The sequence below is a fragment of the Dromiciops gliroides genome, chromosome 2 (assembly GCF_019393635.1).
Source record: "Dromiciops gliroides isolate mDroGli1 chromosome 2, mDroGli1.pri, whole genome shotgun sequence".
NCBI lineage: Eukaryota > Metazoa > Chordata > Mammalia > Microbiotheria > Microbiotheriidae > Dromiciops > Dromiciops gliroides.
In genome coordinates this window covers 254,471,735-254,497,684 of record NC_057862.1, presented here as the reverse complement: position 1 = coordinate 254,497,684, position 25,950 = coordinate 254,471,735, and the positions used below count along the sequence as shown (strand labels likewise).

Genomic DNA, 25,950 nt, shown 5'->3' with positions numbered 1-25,950 from the left:
TGAGTTCAAATCCGGCCTCAGACACTTGACACTTACTAGCTGTGTGACCCTGGGCAAGTCACTTAACCCCAATTGCCTCACCAAAAAAAACCCCAAAAAACCCAAGAAGAGTGTTATGGGGGAAAAATGGGTTAGGGGTAGGGGTTCCATGACAAGAGCCTAGTGGAATTTGGAGAGACTCATCACCAGACAGTTAAATTAGCTGCTACATAGTTAATTTGTATTGCATTTTTGGCCATGGAAAATCAGGTAGATGGGTTTCAACGTGCATTATTGCAGGAAAGTATCCACACGATGATGAAAATAAAGCCTTTCCAAAAGATTAAGGTATCTTTGAGTTATAAGCAGGCAAGTATAGCTGTGTACAAATGGTATTCCATTCTCCAACTGTGAAGCCAAATTTGGAATCCCTTCTGACCAAAAGGACAGTGTGAGTAAGCTAGGCTCCTGTAGAATCTAGTATAACACATATGCATATGTCTCACCCTTTTGGGTAACCAAGGAGAAATAGACACTGGAGACAAATGTCTTCTGGTCAGGATGGAAGTTTCTCTCTTTGATCCCTCACATGTACTGAAGAGAGCAGACTGTGATGGACATGCAAGACTTCCAGGAGCTCCTGTGTTCACAGCCTCAATTGCCCTTGAAGGGGCAGGTAAGTCAGACTCTTCCCTGAGGAAGAGATAGGAGGCCACAAGTTGTAACCTTGGGGAATGGGGTGTGTGGGGGAGGGTACTGAACCATTACCACCCCCTTGAGAGCCCAGTGGAGACAGCCCAAAACCCTAATCCCAGGAGCCCTGGGAAAAGCAATACTTCACCCCACCATAACTGGCCCAACTGCAAACCTACCAATCATTGAAAGAAGCAACATTCGTGATGAAGCAACTGTCATCCCTGCCACTGCCACCACTGACTATCAGTGTATTGCCACCAACTAGGCAGCCACACTAGCCTGGCTGAAGGAACAGGGTACCATCAGGGAGAGTCAGGAGATAGTCTGTGTGTGGTGTGTCTGTATATATACGTGCACATAGCATGTATACATATATATCTGTGTATCTATAGATATAGATAGTAGATATAGTGGTGCCCTGTGGTAAGGTATGTAAATTGAGACTACTAGGTAGACACTGGAATCAGAAAGACTTAGACACCAGCTGTGTGACCTTAGGCAAGTCATTTAACCTCTGCCTCAGTTTCCTCATCTGTAAAAAGGGGATAATAATAGCATCTACCTGCTGGAGTTGTGGTGAGGATTAAATGAGATAATATGTAAAATGTTTTGCAAACCCTAAAGTGCTATATTAATGCTACCTATTATTATTATTACCATTATTATTGTCATCATTTTTGCTTTAGAGCAGGATTTGGTTTTATTTGGTATGTTATGAATCCTGTGATTACTGAGACTACTGATAGGACTTTATGATAACACACTTATAAAGACCTTATATCACTTAGAAGACATAGACTTAGGTATAAACACCTCAAAGAGTTATACATGGAGGCTCCAGTAGAGTAATATGGTTCTTGTAGTGCTTAAGAAGAAACAAAGTTGGTTAACTTGTTAATTAACTGCAGTAGATAGATTAGTGCTTACCCCAACTTCACGCAAATATCACAAAATTTGTCAGCCAGAAATCTTCATAACTCTAAAAGAAACATTTTTTTTCACATCAACACCATAAAAAAAAAGCTGAATGAATGAAAGTAATGAAAAGTTCACTGCAGTAAGAATGGTAAAACATTAGAAAACCAAATAAGGCTCTTTTTAAGATCAACAACTGGAATGCATCTGGAATTGGTTTCATCAAAGTCCTAATTTGTCATCCAGTTGCCCATCAGCTTATGTGAAATTCACTAACTTGATGTTTTAAAACATGTGTGTTCTATCCCTTACTATAGGTGCACTCATTTAAAAAAAAAAATGGTATGTAGTTATAAGATAGGGCCATGATGTAATGCACCAATTGACCTCTCTTATTTTTGCCCAATCAAAAGCATAAATGAAAGATGAGGTTTTATAGCTGAGCTATGTTTAGTAGTTTAATTATAAACCTTCTGCACTTAGGAAAGAAACATAATGTATTCATGTTTCACATACAGGAGATAGACCAACCATATTCTGCAAAATACAACATGGACCTGATATAGAATATTTAATCTGTATTAGTATTTTTTACATATTAATTCAGTTTAAGACACCTCTTTTTTCTCCACAATTTTTTGACAGTGGTATCTGTCCTACAGAAACAAAATTGTAGCCATTTCAATGAGAATCACAAATGCAACTTGAACTTTTGTAATATCTCTTCTACTTAACATTTTCAAGACAAAGTACTACTATAAATATATGTAGCATTGAATTTTGTTCCTGCACCTGTTCACATATCCAAAATGAATACATCATGTATCTGTTTAAAAACTCAGTATACTTTCAGATTTACTTAGTTTTGGCTAGGTCAAGACAGACTAAATTACACTTAATAATACTTCCATTTGATAGTAGAATTATAGATCACACAACAGGGGTTCTTAAATTTTTTCATGTCATAGACCCCTCTGGCATTCTTGGTGAAGTCTTTCGACCCCTCAGAATAATATTTTCAAATATATAATATAAAATACATAGGATCATAAAGGAAACCAAAGGTTAGTGAAAATAAATACACAATTTTTTTCCCCATCCAAGTTCATGGACCCCACAAAATCAATCTTAACTCAGGTTAAGATCCCCTGCCAAAGGCTCATAGGCCTTTAGATTTAGAAATGACCTTAGTGGTCATCTAAGCCAATCCTTTCATGTTTTCTAAAGGAAGAAACAGGCCCAGAGAGACAAAGAGATTTGTCTAATATCTGATGTGGTAGAGATAAGACGAGTCTAAGTCTTCTGACTTCAAGTCCAGTGCTCTCTACTGCCTCTTAGGAGAATGACTTTTCTAAGAAATAGTCCCATTTACAAAAGTGCGCAGTCAAGATGAGGCCAAGATAGCTTGCTTGAACAAACGCAGATGTCCTAGCTTCTACATTACATACCTGTTTCAGCAGAAACATAAAAATAGCACCAGACTGAATAATGATCAAGAAATCCACTGAGAAACTACAGCAAATGACTTCATCCACCCCAGAATTAAAAAGTCAGCCAAAAATCTTTAGGCAATAAGAAAGGAACCTTCTGGGGGCAGCTAGGTGGCGCAGTGGATAAAGCACAGGCCCTGGATTCAGGAGGACCTGAGTTCAAATCCAGCCTCAGACACTTAACACTTACTAGCTGTGTGACCCTGGGCAAATCACTTAACCCCCATTGCCCCGCCAAAAAAAAAAAAGGAACCTTCCAGAAAAGCCTGTGCCCTCGGTAAACAAGACACAACCCTCCCTGCACACCCATGGACAGACCAGGGAAACCTATGGCCTGCAAGGCTCTGTATTCAGAGACAGCAAGAGTAGAGGGCTCAGGGCAGCTAGGTGGTGCAGTGAATAGAGCACCGGCCCTGGAGTCAGGAGTACCTGAGTTCAAATCCGGCCTCAGACATTTAACACTTACTAGCTGTGTGACCCTGGGCAAGTCACTTAACCCCAATTGCCTAAAAAAAAAAAAAGAGTAGAGGGCTTTCCCACAAGAAATGCTCAGGGTGGTCTCCCTTGAGCATACGCAGATTAGGACACTCCTGGCACAGGGACACTATCCAGAGATGCTTTAGAAGGGCCCTGATGATGGAGCACACTGAATCTCAAAGATCCAGGGGGACCTAAAAACCAACTGTATGCACCTAGCATAGACATACCCTGGGAGGTGGAGGTCAGTTCAAGAACTCTAGTGACTTAGGTCAAGATCAGAAGGGCTAACCACCCCACCTAAAAGCATAGCAGAGGGCAGAGCCTGGCCCTGTCACAAAGCCCCAGTTTAGGAACTAAGCCTGAAGATATGAGTAAACATAAGACACTGACAACTATATTGTTACAGATCCAGAGATAGTCAAATATCCAACCTAGAAGAAGAGAGGAACTTCACAACTGCAAGCAGAGACTCCAAGGACAAAAAAAAAAAAATCAATCTTCCACAAGGACTAAATGAATACCCAGAAAAAAATGAAGCAAGAGATCAGTACTCTGGAGGAAAGAATTGGAAGGTGAATCAGTAACCTAAAAGAGAAAATGGTAAACTTTTCTCAAGTAATATAGTCCTTGAAAATTGAAATAGACTACACAGAAATAAAAACTCTCAAATAACAAGAAATATTAGAACAAAATTAAGCCATTGGAAAAAATAGAGGAAAATGTAAGCTATTAACTATCAAAAGCAATTGACCTGGAAAACAGGTCAAGAATAGATGATTTAAGAATTGGTGAGATTCTTTGAAAACCATTTAAAACAACCTGGATGCTGTACTTCATAAAGAAATCTTAAATGAAAATTTCCCAATCTATTAGAACCAGAGCACAAAGGAAAATAAAATCCACCAATTGACTACTGAAAGAAAAAAAAATCTTAAACTCCAAACACCTAGGAATGTCAAGCCAAAATCCAGAACTCCCATGTCAAAGACAAAATGTAGCAAGCAACCAGAAAGAAAGAATTCAAAAACTAAGGTACCATAGTGAGGATCACATAGGCCCAAGCAATGTTTATTATAAGTGAAAGGAGATCTTGAAGTAGAATAATTAAAAAAGCAAAAGATGTTGATTTATAATCAAGAATAATTTTCCCTTGTAAAGCTGTGTATAATACTACATGGGGGAAATGGATTTTTAATGGAGTAGGGGAATTCTAGGCATTCCTTATAATACCAGAGCTGAGTAGGAACCTTTAAATGCTAACACATGAGCAAAGAAAAGCCCAGAAGGGTCAGAACTTAAGAACTTAAGGGTCAGAATTTAAGAACTCTGATCAAAGCAATGACCAACCAAAGGACCAATGACAAAATATATCTCCTACCTTTTGACAAAGGGCTATAGAGACATACTTTTTGGACATATCAACCATGTGGAATTGTTTTGCTTGACTATTATGGATTTGTTTGCAAGGTTTATTTTTTTTTCCTCCTGTTTTTAACTGGGAAGGACGTGGGGAACAGAGGAAGGCCACCAATTGCAATGCCAAGAAAAGGAGGCCATAGAAATTATTCATAGAAGAGAACAGAAGGATGTTCAGATGGAACACATACAAGCAGGACAGCTTTGAAAGTTATGTGTTGAGTTTTTTATATGCTTTTAAAAAGAGCAAGCCGTATGGAATAGAGATTCATGGCTTTATATACAGTCCTCTTTTTATGTTCTAAAAAACTTCAGTTTAAAGAAAAATGAGATTCAGAGTCTGGAAATCAAACCAAGGTGTGCCAAATATACTCCAGAATGGAGTGGTCCTAGGTGTCTTGTTATAATATGGCAGAATCACAATTGAACCTGCAGGGGTTCCTTGAAAGTTAAGGTTTTCTCTTAGAGTCAGAAGTCAGGTCTACCAAATGTGGGATGAAGAGCTTTAGTTTGTGTAGGCTTTCACAAAATGTCTTTAATGTGACCAGGTGATTTTTAAAAATCAATTTAAAGCCCTTTAAATGGAAATGCAAAAAAAAGAAAGAAGACATAACTGCAATATTAAATGCAGTCTTCAAAACCCAAGTTACACAGTAAAATGGAATTTCACTACAAAATGAAACTTAAGGTTCTTTAGGGACATTCTTAACCTTTTATGTAACATGGACAACATCAATAATCTGGCAAAGCCTATGGACTCCTCAGAATGTTTTTAAATGCATGAGAGAAAGTACATAAAGCAAATCAATTATGTTGAGATAGTTATCAAAATAGTTTTTTTTTTTAAAGTTCATCACCCCAAGTTTAGAGTCCCTGTTCCAGAGGGTTAGAAAATTACAGAAAATTACCCTATGAAATTGGGTAGCTGAAACCAGGGTATCCTAAAAGTAATGAAATATAGTAAAGGCCGCAGGAAAATCAGGTCTTAACTGATTTACAACAGCAATAAATCCAGAATTGTTCTGAAGGCGCAAAGGGAAGGGAAAACAAAACAAAACAAAACAAAACTTTAAAGCAAACTGTTTAAGATGAACACAGAATTTCAATTCAGTAGCCTGGAGTAGACAGTAATTCTGTTTATCAGTGTAGTTCATAGGGCATAGATGTCAACTAACTAGAAAAACCCTACAACTCTATTAAATAGACTTAATTAATGTAGTTGACATAACTTGGTGATCCCCTCAAAAGATAATATGAATGCAGCTCTCTTGAGCCCATATCACACAGGCATAAATTTCTGCCATATGCTTATTATTCTTTGAAGAGGGGGTGGTGGTTGCAGAGAACACTCTCTGTTTGAAGGTTCTTTTGTTTCCTGTTACCTTTACTTAAATGTTACTGGGTACTATTTTTGTACCTTGTAAAAAGCTTTGAGAAAATGCTCAGTGAATAATGCGCATAAAACAGAGGGGAATTTTGATATCCATGAGACTGTAACCAGAACCAACCAAACCAGATAACTGACACTCTCAAAGCCAGAGCAGGGGAAGAATCTTTTTTTAAAAAATGAGTCAGTAATTTACTGTGGCTAACAAAATTTTGAGAACAAAGTGAAACTAAGAATCCTAGTCTACCGATGCATATTTGAAGATTAGCATTTGCAAATCAGTAATTTTATGAAAATTGATATCTTCCCCTTAGATTATCTATTGATTATTTCAATAATATTAATAAATACATGAATTAGGATTAGAATAAAAATACATTTATTTTAATTGGTTTAATATATTTAAAGGTCAACTAATTTAAAAGTTATTATTACTGCAGGAAATCTTTGCTATAAATATTTCTAAACCCCAACTGATGTCCCCTAAATTCTACCATAGTTAAATGATTTGGACAACTTATTAGAAGACGTGTCAAGACTTAGCCTGTAACTGAATAGAATCAATCAATGTATATTTGGACTAATTTTTCTGGCTGGCCGTCCTCTTTAATTTAATTAGCTAATCCCTTACAGTAGGATAATGGAAGAACGAGAAGTTTAGTATGCAAGCAATCAAAAATATATCTCACTGTAAAAGTAATCTAATGTAATATACTAATTACTGATATTAAAGTGGTGAAAAACCAATAGCAATTGATAGGGCTAGTTTAAAAAGTCATTTTCTGCATTTAGTGATAATGTTATTTTCATATGCTATTGATACAACATAAACTTTATATTGTAAATTTTGCCCACTTAATTGTATGGTACCCCTTTCAAAACATTTTCAGTGGTTAGTAAAAGTTCTGTCTTTGATCTGTTATGAATGATTATTTAAAATTAAAATAAGTCCGCTTGCACAAAGGCATCTTCAATAAATGGATACTGTATCCTTTGTGAAACTAAAATACATAAGGATATACATACGGGTTTTTAAGTTCTTTACTTCATAAATATGGCATAGTATTTGCTGGTAGTTATAAAAAACCATCCAAATCTGTTAGCACCACATACAGTGAATTAGAGATACTGTGATCAAGATAATTGACCAAAGTCATTTTAAAAAGTAATGTCTATACAATTTTAAGAATTTGATTTTGGGTTCTTTCCTCATGTTCCCTAAAAGATACACTGTAGATGATATATTTGAATGCATGTGAAACTGCTGGTATTTTCTTTCCAGATTTGGAAGCACAAAGGACACACAAATCTGGGGGGCAACTTTGTACTTTTATATCAAAGTAAAAATTCCTGCAGGTTACGCCTGTCATTTGGTTTAATTTTCCCATTTCAGGAAAAAAGAATTTTCTCTGCTGAGAATGTGTATACGGAATGGAACAAAAAGGATTTTGTAGGCCAAACTAGTAATATGTACTATATGTGACCCATAAAATATGAGAATTCACACAGTAAAGAATTTCTAATTGTCTGATTGACTAATTGTTGTTTTTTTTTCCTGACATGAAACTCTCTGTAATGTAGATACCTTACCTATCTAGTCAAAGCTTTTTGTTACCTTCAGAACACCCCCATGTGGAACTTGCCAAAATTAAGCTCTAGACCACAAACAGTGACCTGTGAGGTAGAGTTTTATGAAACATTATGGGCCTTTGATCTGGTGAGAAACTGAGGTGGCAAAATGACACCCTCTGAGATAGAAAGGCAATAAGACCATAAACCATGAGCTCCCCTTCCCTCCCTTTCTTAACAATGTAGCTAACAAGAACCCTATCCTAAATTATTCTGGAATAATAGTAGCTCTCCTCTCCTTTCAAGATATTCTAAATCATGCCAGTCATATCTATTATTTGGTTCAATTCTTGCCACTGACAAAAGGTAATAATGTATTATTTTCTCTTTCTTCTTTAAGGAAAAAGAAAAAAAACCTTTTTAATTTGTTACCCAGATCTCTTCCATAGTTGGTGTAGCTAAATTCTGAAAGAGGAAAAAAAGCTTTGTTCTCTGAATAGAATATGGAAAATGCTCTATCCATCTTTCTTTATCACAAAGCTGCTGATTTGTTTAAAGTAAAAATGATTTCTGCAAACACCAGAACAGTTTGCTGTGATTTTTTGGAAACGTCACACATAATAAAGGAGATAATAAATAACTTGGTGTTTTGGCCAAATTTGACTGACGCTTTCCTAAAACGAAAATGTTTGAGCCTCATCAGAGGGTTTTAAGCTGCTGGGCTATCTTTCTTCGAACTTGCTATCCCTCTACAAGGCCAACTACTTGCTAGAGGGATGGGAAACTATAAGCAGTCAATTGCAGGGTGATTTCCTGAAGGAATGGGTTTAATGGTCACTTAGTACCATGACTTAAGGAGGAGCGATGGCATATTAAGTAAGGTTGCTTCACTATTCTCCTTATTTCCCCTCTCTAGGATGCCTCTCATAAAAAAGGAGGAATGAGCATCAATGTATAGAGGGTAAACAGAGAAGTCAAAGTAAGCATTTACAGCTGTCAAGCTATTTGCCAACTATTTGCAAGCATTTTAAAGCAAATATTTGCCAATAGCTTAGAAGAATCAAGAACAGAAAACCACTTCTTCCTAATTAAAATATGCATTTTGTGAACATACACATATGCCATTGAAATTAAGATAATGCAATGTTTCTGAGGTAAGACCATTGGCTAGTTACTCAACCACAATAATTCACACATCTACAAAACTAGCTCACCTTATTCACAATGATAACAACAAAATTGCATTTTTTTTAAAAAGGGTTTAAAACCAAATGCAGGCTTAATGTATATGCAGAACTAAATTGCTTTATGAAACAAGGTTCTGTCATCAAAGGACATTAAGGATAAATATAGTACATTTCTGGGCCAAATTCTCCTCTCAACTTGACAGGAGCTGGTGCTGTTGAGTTTTGGAGACTGTAAGTGTATCTGTAATGATTCTTCTGAATTAAAGATGTCATAAAATGTACAATGTTCATTAGGTTTCCATTAAAAGAAAACATGAGCTGAAATTCTGGTCCTTTATATAAGATTGTTTCTTTTGTTGTCATCAGCATCCATTTCATTCACCAGTTGTTCTATAGACAACTGAATGGCATTCTTCACAAGCGAGGAAGCAGTTTCTATTAAAAGCTTCTCATACTGTTCAGAAGTTCTGCCCTCAAAATCATTAACCCCTTGGGATGAGACAGCATTAGAAAATGGCTCACTTTGCTGATTTTCAGCTGATATTAAGAATTTCTTAGGGACGTTTTTGGATTTCTTTACATCAAATTCACTGACTTCAGTGTCTGTGACAATAATAGCAATTGGTTCCATCCTTTTGCTTTCTTCTAATTGGGGCGTCTTCGGACCTACTGCATTTTCTTTGAAATCTGGTTTACTGAAGCACACTATGTTGTCTTTTGACTCGTTCTTTTCAGAAGCAATCACTCCACTTTCATGTTCTTTCTCTTTTGGCTCCTGGTCTGTGCCATCCTTAGATGTTTCTTCCACGATCGGTGTCTCTGGAGTTGCAGGTGCCTCTGCAGGGGTTTCATCGGGTGCCACAACACTACCGACCTCTGCATTCTCCTTAGGGAGCTGGTGTCCTGCTTCTGAAGTCTCAGGGAGGCTTTCTGGATGGAAGTTTACCACCTGTTTCTCTTCTGTCTTCTCAATAGCTTTTTCAAGGATTAATGCGGTTGTATGAATGGAACAAGGTTCTGTATCAACCCCAAGTTCTATGGAAGCCACATTCTCCGCCGAAGAGCTGATGTTACTAACTTGGGGCACACTTACACTACCTCCCTGGGAACTATCACCACTTACATCTGCAATTAATTTATCCTTTCCTGCTGGAGCATCCCGAGGAGTCTGAATCTTTGTATCAAAAGTGTCTGTAACTTCCTTTACTTTCATATTGCATTCTGATTCTTCAATAATTTGGGAATGGCTGCATTTTTTCTTGCTTCTCGAGAGTTTTATGCAGGGGATTTTAATCCTGGGTCGAGCCTTTTTCTTAGCAGGTTTGGTGTTGCCAGTGTTTTCTTTAGGTTGTGTTTTAGCATCTAAGGGGACTTGTTTCTTTGAAGATTTTGACCTTTTCTGTCGAGTGACAAGGCGTCTGATTGCTGCCCAGGTCCCCCCTGGTGACTGAAACTGATCTGAAGCTTCCACTTCTGTGTGATGCTTGGCACTGCGTGGCCCTGTGTGATGGGGTGCTGAGAGGGCTTTTTCAGAACAATTCTTCGACTTCAAAGCTTTGGCTGATTTCTTTCTTCTTTTAAAACAAATCATGGATGCTTTTTCAACCTGCTCCTCATCCTGAGGACTTATCTCTACAGACTCCTTCTCATCCTTGCTTTCTACTTGAATTTCTGCCACTGTTGTCTCCATTTTTTGTATCACTCTTCTGGTTTCTAAAAAACAATATCTGCTCTCCTTTTTATAGTCTTTTATGGAGAGATGGTTGATAAAAATATCATCCCAAAGGGCAGGGTTTTTGTTTGTTTGCTTCTTGTTTTATCCCTTTTGTGAGTACAAGTCGTCTTGTTCCACACAGATGTTTTTGGTGGTTCTTTCTGGATTAAAACAGTCTAGGTCCTCTTTTGTTGGTAGTTCTACTTTCTCCATGAAAGAAAGCCCTTTTGGACGTAGTTTGGCTTCTTTGTTTAATGAGCACTCTTCTATATTTGTATCATCAACCTGAAAAGGAAGAAAAAGTTATATTTCATTTCAGTGTTTTCCATAGATGCTTCTGTTGAATAGTCCTATTTTCACCATATGTTTCAATTGTGAAAGCTGATGGCACGGAAAGTAAAATAAAAACAAATTGACTTTAAACTTTTGCCATGAATGAAAAATTTTTCCCTGTTCTTTAAAAAAAATCCTTTTAATATGTTATACAAAATTGAGTGATGCAGAGCGACATGATTCTAATTATTTATGTAATTTTTATGAGCTGGATGCAGATAGACATATGGAAAAGATGGTACTATCAAACTCATTTCCTTATGAAATGCATGTTCCCTAATGGAGATCATAAAGGTCTCATTTTTCTCTGGGAAAGAAAAGACTACTTTTCAAGGAAATTGAATTCTTCTCTTTCTCCTAATTCTCTACTCCTGCTTGGTTCTGAGTGTGCGTATGTAGAAAAATCAAACTTTTCTATCATAAAAAGCATAATGAACTAGGTTCTAGAAAATGACATGTTTTGAGGAATTAATCTGTTTTTGTTGTTTGGTCATTTCTGATTATGATTCCATTTGGGGTTGTCTTGGCAAAGATACTAGAGTGGTTTGCTATTAACTTCTCCAGCACATTTTACACATGAGGAAATTAAAGCCAGCAGTGTTAAGTGACTTGTCCAGGATCACATAAGTGTCTGAGGCCAGATTTGAACTCGGGAATCTTCCTGAGTTCAGGCTCTGCACTCTATCCACTGGGCCAGTTAGCTGCCCCTCATTAATCTGTAGTAGCCCTATTAGTAAAAATTGTATGTGCTTGCTTGGGGCTACTCTATTATAGAGTAATCATGAAATAGTTTTCAGTGCTTAGGGAAGAACTTTTTTTTTTTTTTTTTTTTTTTTAGTGAGGCAATCGGGGTTAAGTGACTTGCCCAGGGTCACACAGCTAGTAAGTGTTAAGTGTCTGAGGCCGGATTTGAACTCAGGTCCTCCTGACTCCAGGGCCAGTGCTCTATCCACTGCGCCACCTAGCTGCCCCGGGAAGAACATTTTTGAAAAATAGGTTACCACCTCTTCCTAGGTGTAAATGGTTGGTTGGGTTGTTTGTTTGTTTGTTTGTTTTTTCCTATTTTATTCCTAGCATTTTAAAGTTTGGTCCTGATGCTCAATTGAAAGCTATCCACTGAAATGATGCCTTAGACACAGGACCTTTAAAAGTTACCCCATTTGACAAGTGGCAGTCGTAGAGAGAAAGTGTGAGATAATAGTTTATCAGAATCCTGGGGGTTTTCATTAATGACCATTAAGAACACAACGGGGGGGGGGGGGGAAGGCAGCTAGGTGGCCAAGTAGATAAAGCACCAGCCTGGATTCAGGAGGACCTGAGTTCAAATCCGGCCTCAGACACTTGACACTTACTAGCTGTGTAACACTGGGCAAGTCACTTAGCCCTCATTGCCCTGCAAAACCTTTTATGATGCAGGTAAATATTTGCTTAATCAAATACTACCCATCTGTCATAAACATTTAAAAAGTCATTATCATAAAAGTAGTTAGTACTGGGAGGACCAAAATAAGCAGATCTGATGTTGTTTTTCTAACCCTAAAACTAAATAATGAAAGGCTGGATCACAGTGGGCTTATGCTGTCATTTCACTCTCTCATGACACTTTAAGTATTATTAAATTGCTGATCGGTCCCTCTTACCCCTTGCGAGTTCAATGTGCCAGAAGTTTTTCTCTCTCTCCTTCTTTCTTTCTTTCTTTCTTTCTTTCTTTCTTTCTTTCTTTCTTTCTTTCTTTCTTTCTTTCTTTCTTTGTGTGTGAGGCGACTGGGGTTAAGTGACTTGCCTAGGGTCACACAGCTAGTAAGTGTTAAGTGTCTGAGGCTGGATTTGAACTCGGGTCCTCCTGACTCCATGGCCGGTGCTCTATACACTGCACCACCTAGCTGCCCCTGGAAGTTTTCTTGAGCAGATATAAAAGCAAAGGCTACAGGAGCTAAATATTTTGAGGAATATGGCTTCTGAAATAACACTATAACTGGATGGGCAGCCTTGAATAGCTAATGCTTCAGTATACATGCTAAGTAGCTAGGTGTTGTAGACACAGCACTGCACTTGGAATCAGGAAGACCTGAGTTTGAATCCTGACTCAGACACTTTTTTAGCCTCAGTTTACTCAACTGTAAAATGGAAATAATAACAGTATTTGCCTCCCAGGGTTGTGGGGAGGCTCAAGTTAAATAATAATTTAAATATTTTTGTTAATCTTAAAACATTACATAAATGTAGGCTATTATTAAGCAGAGAGAGTAAGATGAAAGAAAAAGACATTTTGTAGCCCACATATAGAGTACTTTATAGTGTACAAATGGTTTTATTACACACACAACACACACACACGCACATACAATCTCTCTATGAGACAAGTGGTCTTTTACAGATGAGGAAACTAAGGCTAAGCAGTCATAGGATTCAGCCATGGTCATTCAGGTTGGGGTTCAAACCCAAGTCTTATACCTCCAAGTATATTTCTACTACACTATGTTACTTCTGTGGGGCATCTAGGTACTACAATGGGTAGAGCAACAACCCTGGAGCCAGGAGGACCTGCGTTCCAATCCAGCCTCAGACATTGGCTGTGTGACCCTGGGCCAGTCACTTAACCCTGTTTGCCTCAGTTTTTTCATTCGTAAAATGAGTTGGAGAAGGAAATGGCAAACCACTCTGGCATCTTTGCCAAAAAACCCCAAACAAGGTCACAAAGAGTTGGATATGACTGAAAAATGCCTGAACAACAAAAACACTATACTATGCTAGACATTATTACAGCTAGGATGATCATAAAGGAAATGTAAATTAAGAGAACCTTAAGATACAACCTTACACAGAGAGTAACAAAGCAAAAGAAAGGAAGGAAGGAAGGAAAGAAGGGAGAAAGAGAGAGAAGGAAAGAAAGGAAGGAAGGAAGGAAGGAAGAAAAAAATGAATCACAACATCTAAGAGCCGACTGGGTCCGCTATAAACTTATGTTACTTACGTAAGCTCAACAGCGCCCTCATGGTGGGAAGGTAGTCTTCTCATATTAATGAATCCCTAATGGATTCACTGTCCCATAAACCTTTTCATCCCTCCTTAAACCTATCTTGCTCCAACTCTCCCACCCACCCTCTGAACTAAGAACCTTGCCTAGTATTTCACTGAAAGAATTTAGGACTGTTGATTCTACTAAGTGACATCTCTGGTATATTTTCACTTCTCACCTCTGACACCACTACCACCCTGGAGCAGGCCTTCATCAGCTGTGCTATTTCGTTTGTTTGTTTGTTTGTTTTGCAGGGCAATGAGGGGTAAGTGACTTGCCCAGGGTCACACAGCTAGTAAGTGTCAAGTGTCCGAGGCCGGATTTGAACTCAGGTACTCCTGAATCCAGGGCCAGTGCTTTACCACTGTGCCATCTAGCTGCCCCCTGAGCTGGGCTATTTCAATAGCCTGCTGGTTGGTGTCTCTGCCTCAGATCTCTTCCCAATCTGGTCTATCATCCACTCAGCTATCAAAGTGATAGCTACAGTGCAGGCCTGACCATGTCACCTCCTTCTCAAAAAACTCCTTTCATGGCTTCCTATCCCCTCTGGGATCAAATATGAAATCCTCCCTCTGGCTTTTGGAGTCCTTCAAAACTGGACCCTTCTTACCTTTCTAGTCTTCTTCCTCTTCTTCTTCTTTTTTTTTTTTTTTTGGAGGCAATTGGGGTTGAGTGACTTGCCCAGAGTCACACAGCTAGTAAGTGTCAAGTGTCTGAGGCCAGATTTGAACTCAGGTCCTCCTGAATCCAGGGTCAGTGCTCTATCCACTGCATCACCTAGCTGCCTCTACCTTTCTAGTGTTCTTACACCTTACTCTCCTCCACGTACCCTACAATGGAGTGACACCAGCCTCCTTGCCACTCCTGACACAAGACACTCCATCTCCTAACTCAGGGCTATTTCACTAGCTGTCCCCTGTGTCTGAAATTCTCTCCTTCCTTAGCTCAATCTTCTGGCTTCCTTCAAGCCCCAGCAAATATCCAGTCTGTCCCAATCCCCTTCATTGATCACCTTCACATAGCCCTGTCTACATTTGGTTTGTACATAGTCCTTTGCCTGCATTCTCTTCCATTAGACTATGAACTCCCTGAAGGCAGGTTTTTGTCTTTCTTTGTATGGGATAATTGCAGTGCCTGTCACTTAGCAGGTGCTTAATAAGTGCTTGTTGACTTAACCTGTCAACTGAAATATTGACATATTGTTTGTGTGACTGATGGATGGCTGGTGCAAACATTTTGGAGAGCAATCAGTATGTTAACGGATCTCAAAACTGATGATTGCTTTTGACCCAGGAATTGCAATGCTAGAGCTGTATTTCAATAGTAGTAGTCATAGTAGCTAGCAGTTATATAACATCTTAAGGTTTTCAAAGTGCTTTACAAATATCTCACTTTAATTTCACAATAACCCTGGGAAATAGGTGCTATTATTATCTTCATTTTGGGGTTGTTATCATTCAGTCATTTTAGTTGTGTCCAACTCTTCATGATCCCATTTGTTTGTTGGTGGTTTTTTGTGTTGGTTTTTTTTTTTTTTTTTGGGGCAAAGATACGGGAGTGGTTTGCCATTTCCTTCTCCAGCTCATTTTATAGATGAGGAAACTGAGGCAAACAGGGTTAAGTGACTTGTCCAGGGTCACACAGCTAGTATGTGTCTGAGGCCACATTTGAACCCAGGTCTTCCTGACTCCAGACCCAGCACTCTATATAATGTTCCACCCAGCTGTCCAGTCCTCATTTTACAGATGAGGAAATTGAGGCAAACAGAGGTCAATTGGCTTGCCCAGGGTTACATAGCTAGCAGGTTTTTGAGGCCAAATTTGATGTCAGGTCTTCCTGACTCCATGTCTAATGCTCTATCCACTGTACTGTCTAGCTGCCTCCAAAAATAGCATACAAAAAAGACTTACTTGTACAAAAATATTTACTGCTGCTCTATTCATGATAGAAAAAAATTGAAAGCTATGTATATATCCAACAACTGGAGGCTGGATGAATGAAGAATGGTATATTAATTATAAATGGAATTTTGTGATTCTATAAAAATGAGAAATATGAAGCATTCAAAGAAATATGGGAAGATATATACACACAGGCACACACATATGCATGCATGTGCACACATATACACACACACACAAAAAGCAAAGCCGGGGGAGTGAAACATCATGATAGAAGGTGATACAAAATAGAAATGTTCCCTTGGGAAGTCACTTAACTGCTAAGTGCTCGCAACCAGTAGCCTCCAAAGTGGAGGCCCTGGTCTGTTCCCAAGGAATGGATGATCAACCAATTGAAAGGTGGAAGAATAGCTTTTCTTCTACCCTTTCAGTGATAGCCCATTATGGTGGGGCTTTTCTCCACACAACACACCTACCCTTATCTTCTAAGACCTGCCCCCCCCCCCCCCCCCCCCGCCATTCACTTGGTCCCTTCTTTCCACTGGGTAAATTCCCATTCTCTCTATTTCTCTCCTTGGAGTTGGCTCGTCAGGACAGTTATGCTGCTACTTGGGCACCTATAGAGTCTATTGGGAAAACTCCCTGGAATCCTCATTTCCTGTTCCCCAGATCACCCCGTAGCTGTAGTAGGCACCCCTACCACAATGGCAACAACCAGGGCAACAACCCTGCTGCCCTGACTTCCCTTTTCTTCTTGAGTGGAACAAAGTGAATCATACTGCATGGGCTGGCCTACATGGCTTTTATGCATTGTAAAGTTCATTACATGATTATTCTCCACAAATCCATGTGCCTTTCCAATTTCCATAGTTCTTTGGGAGCACCACCCAGGTGCTCATTTTCTGTGTCATATTTGGTACAATCTTGGTGACCCCTTTGACATGTGTTCCTTACACTACATATCCAATCAATTGTCAAGGCTTGTCCTCTTTACCTCTCCAACATTGCTCACTTCTGTCTCCTCTATTCAAACAGTCACCATCTTAGTTCAGATTCTCATTACCTCTGGCCTGAACTATGGCCATAGTCTCCTAATGGATTTCAACTCTCTCCCTTCTAATCTATCCTCCATCCTCCAACCATTCAGTCACTAAAGTGACTTTCCTAAAGTACTGGTCTACTTCAGTAGCTCCCTATTGACTCTAGGATAAAATGTTATTTAATATTTCTCTTATCTTTTAAATTTTTCTATTATTTGTATATTTTTATAAGGCACATAATTATCACGACAGCGTTGTCATTTTTGAGTTGTGTCCGACTCTTTGTTACCCCATTTGGGGTTTTCTTGGTAGAGATACTGGAGTGGTTTGCCATTTCCTTCTCTAGCTCATTTTATGGGTGAGGAAACAGAGGCAAATAGGGTCACATGACTTGCCCAGGGTCACACAGCTAGTAAGTGAGGTTAGATTTGAACACATGAAAATGAGTCTTTCTAGTTCCAAGTACAGCACTATCCACTGTGCCCCCTAAGTGCCCTATCACATACACATATTGGGGATGCATGATCAAAAAGGTTTTGCTGATAGAGGTGTGTGAGCATAAAAGTTGGGAGACCATTGTGCTAAGCAACCTTATAGTTTGCAGAGAAGGTTCGCCCTGCATTGGTAGAAACTCCTTCTCCAAGAGTTCCTTTTATCACTGAAATCACAGGTTCAGTTCTATCCATTTAGTAAATTAAGAAATTTTAAAAGAATTCTCATGTGATCACAGATTTAGAGCCGGAAGGGTCCTTACAGATTATCTAGTCCTTACAACCCCCCCCCCAATTTTACAGAGGAGGAAACTAAGGCACAGATCATCTAATTGCCTTGCCCCAGGTCACAGAGTCAGTAAGCATTTATTAAGTGTCTACTTTCTGATATGTACTGTGTTAAAGATACAAACAACAACAACAAAAGCAAAAACCAACAACCAAAAACCCCCAAACCCGGTACTAACTCTCAAGAAGCTCACAGTCTGTTGGGAGAGACAGCATGCAAACAATGACAGGATATATGGGATACGTTGGGGATAAGCTCAGAGGGAAGGCATTAAATGATTTTGAGTTAGAGATCTAACCCAGGTACCGTCAGTTCAAACCTAGTATGTTTTCTACTATACCACACACTGTTCCTTTCTTTACTTGCTATTTAATTTTTTAAAAAATCTTCTTTACATAGCCTTGCAAGCTATGTCTTCCCACTGACACAGTAAGCAGTCCCTGCACAGTGCGCTGTTTGTAGCACTGCATAAAATCAAAAACCAGTTAGAGGGTTCAGAAAGATTTCTCAGCATGAAGAGAGATCCCACAGCTTTCTGGCTTTCTTGCCATTCATTCTGGTTAGCCTGCTGGCTGCCATTTCTTTCTCTTTTTTTCTTCAAATAATCGGTTTATTGGCAGCTTTTTGTGGAGCTATAAAATACCTGAACTGGCAAATGACCTTAGAGGTCATTTAGAGATCATTTCACAGATGAAACCAGGGTCTAGTGAAAAGAGACCTGGTGTCAGAACACTGGGATTCCAACCCTGCTCTCAACACCACCTGTACAGCCTTAGACTGGTGTCTGAGATCTCCTACTCTAGGTCTAGCTTGTCTACAGTCCTGGAGCTAGTGTGATACACAGCCAGGAAATCACCTGACTCCCAGCCCACAGCTAGAACCACTCGATCACACTCTTTCTGACGGCAGCTTTGTTTTCCATATACTGTTTGGAAGAAAATGTGTTAACACCTGCACTAGGCATTTCTCCCCCCCCCCCAAGCCTTTACTTCCTTCAAACAAAGAGGGCACAAATGGTGAAGAATCCATTTTTCCTTTTTTTAAAAGATGGGACCCCACTGATCCATAGGGGGGAAAATGGTGAAACTATAATTAAAAGGCAAATTCCAATTAACCTTGTCGTTTGTGGAGAGAAAAATATGAAGCATTTATAGGTTAATAGATTTAGACCTGGAAGGAACTTCAACTTGGTCCTGCCAAAGTCAGAGCAGAGGGCCTAAAACTCTGTCCAACAAATTCAAGAAACATATTACAATGCACAGTAACAGGTGTTCCCATAATTGAATTCTGATCAAAATGATTTTGTATCTCATGTAATTATATTTTCTCAGCTCCCATCAGCTCCACCTGAAAACATAATTTTAAAAAACTATAAAATAAAATATACTTTAAAGAATGAGATGCAGCACAACACAGCGTATTAATTAATCCCAAAGCTAATCAAGCATCCCTCTACAAACTAACTCCAGTGGCAATGCCACAAATTTTCCAAAAAGAGGGTTGGGGTAGAGGGGATCCCAATCAAACAGGCTTTGCAAAGATTCCTCAAAGCTGCGATAAGATGGAGACAGGTCTAACTCTGGGATCTTTTCTAAGGGACAAAAAACTACTGGGCTGGGGAGCATTTACCCTTAACCATAGAGCCCTAGGATGTGAGACCTAGAAGGGGGCCTCTCGAAGGATATTTCACCATCTCTCCCATTAACTCTATACGGTCTGGGAAGTAGAACTCCCCACCCACTCCATCACCCACAAGACGACAGTCACATGTATTCTTTGCCGCCCTCCCCTGAAACCTTCAGTGCCCTCGGCTCCTTACTTACCTACCCAAGGGTGGTCATGGTTCCTTGCAAACTCATGTTTGCAGAGCCCAGTCAGGGCATGGTGGACATACACACGGTCTCCGAGTACAGATTTTCTGCTGCCTCTGCAAACTCCTGGATCCTGGAGAGCTGCACTTAAGAGTACGGAGAAGCCCACAGACCCCTCGCGGGTTCACACCTTTTGCCTTTCCCAGGGCTACGGACGCTTTTGCAATGCCAGCTCCTTGGGAGCGGGATGCCGAGCCCACCGCTCCGTATTGCAGCCCTGGACAGATGTGCAGCTCGAAAAATGGTTTACGCCCCTTCCCCAGCTCACAGCCGCGGAGCTAGCCCAGGCAGACTGGCAGGAGGCAGCACCAATAGATGGGGAGCCTGCCCAATTGGAGGGGGCGTCAGCCTCAAGTGTAGAGGCGGCAGGGTTTGCAGCAGGAGGGTAGGACGAGGGAGGGAGGGAAGGAGAGCCCGTGTTTCAGAGGGGCTGGGACCAGGTCTGGCAGCGGGGGAGTCAAGGGAGCGTTGGGGGGTGGTGATGGGGTTGAGGATGGGGATGGAGATGGAAGTGGGGATGAGGCTGGGGATGGGGCTGAAAAGGGGGCGGGCGCTCTCTCCCTGCACTAAGAAGTCACCTCAGACTAGTGGGGCTGACATTCAAGGCATCTAAAGGGGAGACAGCGGACACTAGAGAAGGGGCGTGGAAAAGACAGCCTGACTGGGAGCATAAAAAATGCCACAGAAAACAAAGAAATGGAAAAGACCCTTCTAGGAGGAGGCTGAATTTATCGGCTTTCCAAGGGAGGAAAAAAAAAATAAGGTGAGATGTAAGACTAAGGAAAGGTGTGGCAGGAAGGTGAGATGAGTCTGGATGATGGATTTACACAGGCATCTGGCACTTAATTGGGGGGGGGTGGATAGAAGAGGTCCTATAGCCGCAAGAGCATGTGACTTGGTAAGAAATGGAGAGCCCCTGAGAGCTCAGCAGGAAAGGGGTCTGTACTAATATAATCACAAGGTAGGAATCCATTCGTGTCTTTTTCTTTTGCTGTCAGTCAACCAATCGGCCAGTCGACAACATTAAGCATTTATTATGTGCCAGGTAGTGTTCCAGGTGATGTAGATACAATTACAAAGAATGAAACATTCCCTACTTGCAATGAACAAGTAAATTTTAAAAAATATGTACAACAGAAATACACATCTATTCAGTCATTAAATACAAGGTAGTTTGGGAGGCAAGGCAGTAAGCAGTTGGGACTCGGCAGTCAGAAAAGGTTTTTATGCAGAAGATAGTGCCTGAACTCAGTTTTAAAGGCAGGGAAGGGTAAGGAGGAAGCACATTTTAGGCATGCAGCATGGTCAATGCAAAGGCAATGAGGGAGGAGATGGAGTGTTATGAGTGAGAAGCAGAAGGAAGGCCAGATTGGCTGGATTGCATTACTGTCAGAATTGCTACTGAAACCCATATCTCCTGACTCCAAGAGCATCTCTCTTCTTACCACACCAAGTGCTGGGTGATAGCTTCCTGAAAAGCTTGAAGCACCCTGGGGCTCAGAACATCAATTCCCATTTTTGTTTTGTCTAAGATCCATTGGGCAGGGGACAAGAAACATAGTCTAAAGGATTTCCCCATTCCCAATGCCTGGTAACAGGCATCCAAGCCCCGTCCTGGAGCTATAAACCTTTCCTGAGCCACTCTGCCAGGAGGGCATATTCTGTGTCGGGCTCTGAGATTAAAGGAGGTGTAAGACACAGCCCCTGTCCTAGAGGGGTCTATGGCTCTGTAAAGAAAAATAAGGATACACTACTGAGCAGAATTGGGGGAGAAAATAGGCCCAGAACTTCGGCTTTCCCCCAGGGCCATCCAAAATTTAGGGGTTGCTGACAGTGCTTGCTTGCCTCTCTTGCCTAGTTAGCAAAAATAATTCATTAAAACAGGATGCTATCCGCTGAAGATTTCTTGCCTTTCTTTGGCTGTATCCCAGGTGAGCATCCCTGAAGTCTCCCCTCCCTCCTCCTCCATGAGTCTCCAGGCAACTTCCTGGCATCTTTTTCCTCTGTCTCTGCATGGGATGGTACCCTTGGCTCTGTCATTCTTCCCCCCAAAAGAACTGCCCTTGCACTAAACTCTTCATTTGGTACTTAGGGCCTGGAATGGTATTCACCCTTTCAGACAACCTATACCAAGAACAGGTATCTCCCACATTCTGCACAAGGCCATGTAACTAATAACCCTGAAATGGAGTATTTGAAGGGCAGAGGCTGTTAACTTTAATACTGTGATTTATAAGCAATAGTTTCCCCATTGCATTTTCTTAGTCCTTTCTTGGATGGATCTATGATTTCATCCAAATGAATATTTTTTTTCCAACAGTGCAGATGGCACACCATCCACGCCGTCATCCTGTATAGCTATTGTCCGTGTCGTTCCATAAATCTTCAGTGGGGGAAGGGGAGAGCATGAACAAGAGAATATGATTATGCTAAGCTCTTATTACATGACTTTCTTGCCTTTTTTGTCATTATTTTCACATATCTCCAAGGAGCAATCCTATATGCTTCTGGCTTGCAATTTTTTATTAGCAACATGTTGCTGCCCACTCATGCTCATCAAGAACCTCTCCATTACACTCTGGTTGGTTTGCAACTAATTCTTAAAAGACTGAGGTATATTATGACTCACAGACATATAGAATCACTAAAAGATATTAACTTTAAAAAAGCCTTACTTCAGGAAGAAGCTTGGGGTCGTTAAAAACTGCATAATTTCTCAAACATAATATAGGCTGATTTAATGAATTCTGGGTGCGATTCATTGTCTACCTGCTTTCAGTCTAGCTATCAATCAACAGCATTTATTAAATGCCTGTGTACCAGGTACTGTGCCAAGGCACTGGGACTACAAAGAAAAATTAAATAGTCCCTTCCCTAGAGGGACTTTTTAGGATAATGAGGATGAACCATAGGTATATGAAAAAGAAATACAGTATAATGAAGGGTAACAGGAGTGGGGATGTAGGTGGGGGCTTAAGCTGAGCTGTGAAGGAAATTAGGGATTCTAAGAAGTGAGGCAGCTAGGTGGTGCAATGGATAGGGTTTGGAAGCTGGAGTTAGGAAGACTCATCTTCCTGAGTTAGAATTCAGCTCCAGACACATACTAGCTGTGTGATCCTGGGCAAGTCACAACCTTGTTTGCCTCAGTTCCTCATCTGTGGTTGGTTGTTGTCCTTCGTTCTTGAAGAGGACCAAAATGACATCTCTATGTCAGAGTCAAGTCATATTGCATCCAACTGGCTGATCAGAACAATATGAGATTGGAATACTTTAAAATAATCCATGTGAACATTTAGTTTGCAATCTCTAATCTGTAAATCTCATCTGTAAAATGAGCTGGAGAAGAAAATGGCAAACGACTCTAGTATTTTTGCCAAGAAAACTTCCAAATAGAATCAAAAAGAATCAGATGCCTCTTGAACAACTGAACAAGATGTGGAGGTGAGGAGGGATGAATTCAAAGGATGGAGGGCAATCTGTAAAAAGATACAGAGATAAGAAGTGGAGTACACTGTGAGAGGAACATCTAGGCCAATTTGAATGGGCCTGAGTGTGTATGAAGGGGAATGAGGTGTAAGCCTGAAAAGGGTAGGTAGGGCCAGATTGATTATGAAGGGTTGTATCAGAGTTTGCATTTTATCCTAAAAGCACAACTGCTAGAGATTCTCAAAGAGAATGACATTGTCAGAACTGTGCTTTAGGCTGCTTTAGACCTGTGTTTGGCAGTTGTTTGGAAAATGATTTGTAGAGGAAAGAGATAATATAACATAGGGGCACCAGTGAGGGTATTGCAGTAGGCCAGCTAAGAGTCTTAACAGATGGTGGCCATGTGAGTCAAGTGTCACAGGAGATGTAGTGGGAGTAGAACTGACAAGAAGGTCTGAAGTAAGGTTCATGTTGGTACCTTAGTGGATAGGTTAGGTGAGGAGAATGAGCAGTATAGGATGGCTCCAAGATTGTGAACCCATATGACTGGAAGTATAATGATGCTGTCAACTGAAACACAGAAGTTTGGAGAACTGGGGGAAAATAGATTGGATATGTTAGGGCATCTAGTTAGGCAGTAGAATTGAGGAGATGAGGGTGAATAATTATACATTGAGGGAGTCATAACTGAACCCATTGATATCACTAAAAGAATGTAGAGAAGGCCCAGTATAGAGCCTTGGGTTATAATGCCAGTTACAAGGGAGTATAGATGATGTTCCAGAAAAGAAGCCGGAAGGTACTGAGTGTAGGCAGCTTTTCCTAGGAGTTTGACTGTAAAAGGGAGAAATACAGGATAATAGAGAATTGAGCCCACAGAGTCAGGGGGCAGCAAGGGATTTGGGCAGGTACAACACATCAAAGAAGCCCCAGCACAGCCTAGATGGAAATGTGAGAAAGGAAATGAGAGAAAGCTATTTCTACCTAGGTAAAGGCTATGCCTTTGAATTAGACAAATTTAAGCATCTATAGAAATGTTAGCTATTATTATTATTACTATTATTTTTGGTGAGGCTATTGGGGTTAAGTGACTTGCCTAGGGTCACACAGCCAGTAAGTGTTAAGTGTCTGAGGCCGGATTTGAACTCAGATACTCCTGACTCCAGGGCCGGTGCTCTATCCACTGCGCCACCTAGCTGCCCCAGTAGTATTATTTACTAAGTACATGACTATGACTACTCAGAAAGCATTGTTATTAGGTGCTGAGGCAAATGTCATCAGTGGCAACACTCATAGCAAAAGCTATGTATTTATGTATTAAAAGTGCTGGAAGAGGCTTACCAGAAGTCAGAAACAATAATTTTCTATCTGTTCTATTAAGAACAGTTATTTTCTCTGTCTAGATGTAATATCAGTAGGCCTAAGCTATGTTCAGAGCCTTCTATGAAAGAACTAAGGTACAAAGAAATATAAGCCAGAAAAACAAAACAAACCCAACCCCCTTAGATAAACTGCCTCCAGTTGTTTAACAGATATGAGGCTATTTGACTATCTCTTCTAGGGCATTTCTGATCCTGATAACTCAAGCATCATTTATTTTAAGGGAGACAAAAAGCGGCAGATAAATTGAGGGAGATTTGAGAGTCAAGAGTTTCTCTAGCAGTGTGTGGTGTAGTGGAAAGAACCCTGGAATCAGGAGACCCAAGTTCTAGTGCTAGTTTTTTTTTTTTTTTTTGTGAGGCAACTAGGGTTAAGTGACTTGCCCAGGGTCACACAGCTAGTTAAGTGTTAAGTGTCTGAGGCTGGATTTGAACTCAGGTACTCCTGACTCCAGGGCCGGTGCTCTATCCACTGTGCCACCTAGCTGCCCCTCTAGTGCTAGTTTTACAAGACATGTCATCCCTTGAAGCCTTAGTTTCCTCATTTGTAAAATGAAGGAGTTGTCAGATGAATGATCTCAAATGTCCTTTCTAGTTTTAGTATTTTGATTATGGGACAAGTTTTGGGCACCAAATACTTAGCATATTTTCCTTATTAAAATCCTGTACCGGGGCAGCTAGGTGGCACAGTGGATAGAGCACCGGCCCTGGATTCAGGACTCCCTGAGTTCAAGTCCAGCCTCAGACACTTGACACTTAACTAACTGTGTGACCCTGGGCAAGTCACTTAACCCTCATTGCCCTGCCCCTCCCCCCCCCCAATCCTATACCATTAATCTACTGTTGGTGGAATTGTGAATTGATCTAACCATTCTGGAGAGCAATTTGGAACTATGCCCAAAGGGCTAGAGAACTGTATATACCCTGTGATCCAGCAATACCACTGCTAGGTTTATATCCCAAAAACATCCCCCAAAAGAGAAAAAGACCTATTTATACAAAAATATTTATAGCAACTCTTTTTGTGGTGGCTGAGAATTGGAAATCAAAGGAATGCTCATCAATTGGGGAATAGCTAAACAAGCTGTGGTATATGATGGTGATAGAATATTATTGTGCTATTAAAAAATGACAAGCAGGATGATTTCAGAAAGGCCTGAAAGGACATATCTGAACTGATGTATAGTGAAGTGAACAGAACCAAGAGAACATTGTGCACAGGGACAGCAATATTACGTGATGAAGAACTATGAATAACTTAAACATTCTCAGCAATACAATAATCCAAGACAATCCCAAAGGACTAATGATGAAGCATACTATCCACCTCCAAAGAAAGTGGCTGAACAGACTGAAACAATCTATTTT

General features: G+C 40.2%; 2 protein-coding genes across 3 annotated transcripts in view; one reads left to right on the top strand and one right to left on the bottom strand.

Moving 5' to 3' along the window:
* Nucleotides 1-1,224, top strand: part of ZBTB25 (zinc finger and BTB domain containing 25) — a 47,249-nt gene extending 46,025 nt beyond the window's left edge. The window contains exon 5 of the mRNA XM_043981563.1: nt 580-1,224. Within this exon, the coding sequence (XP_043837498.1) occupies nt 580-687 (108 nt within the window). The 3' untranslated portion in view covers nt 688-1,224. The remainder of the gene's footprint in view (nt 1-579) is intronic.
* A 922-nt stretch (nt 1,225-2,146) lies between these two features.
* Nucleotides 2,147-19,865, bottom strand: AKAP5 (A-kinase anchoring protein 5). 2 transcript variants are annotated; one of them, XM_043981559.1, is made up of 2 exons: nt 19,730-19,865; nt 2,147-11,118 (listed from the first exon to the last, which is right to left on the bottom strand). In XM_043981559.1, the coding sequence occupies exon 2, from the start codon at nt 10,807-10,809 to the stop codon at nt 9,454-9,456; it is 1,356 nt and encodes a 451-aa protein (XP_043837494.1). In that variant the 5' UTR covers nt 10,810-11,118; nt 19,730-19,865; the 3' UTR covers nt 2,147-9,453. The 2 variants fall into 2 exon arrangements, with proteins under 2 accessions (XP_043837494.1, XP_043837495.1); XM_043981560.1 differs by having other exon boundaries at nt 19,734-19,862.
* Between the last annotated feature and the right edge of the window lie 6,085 nt (nt 19,866-25,950).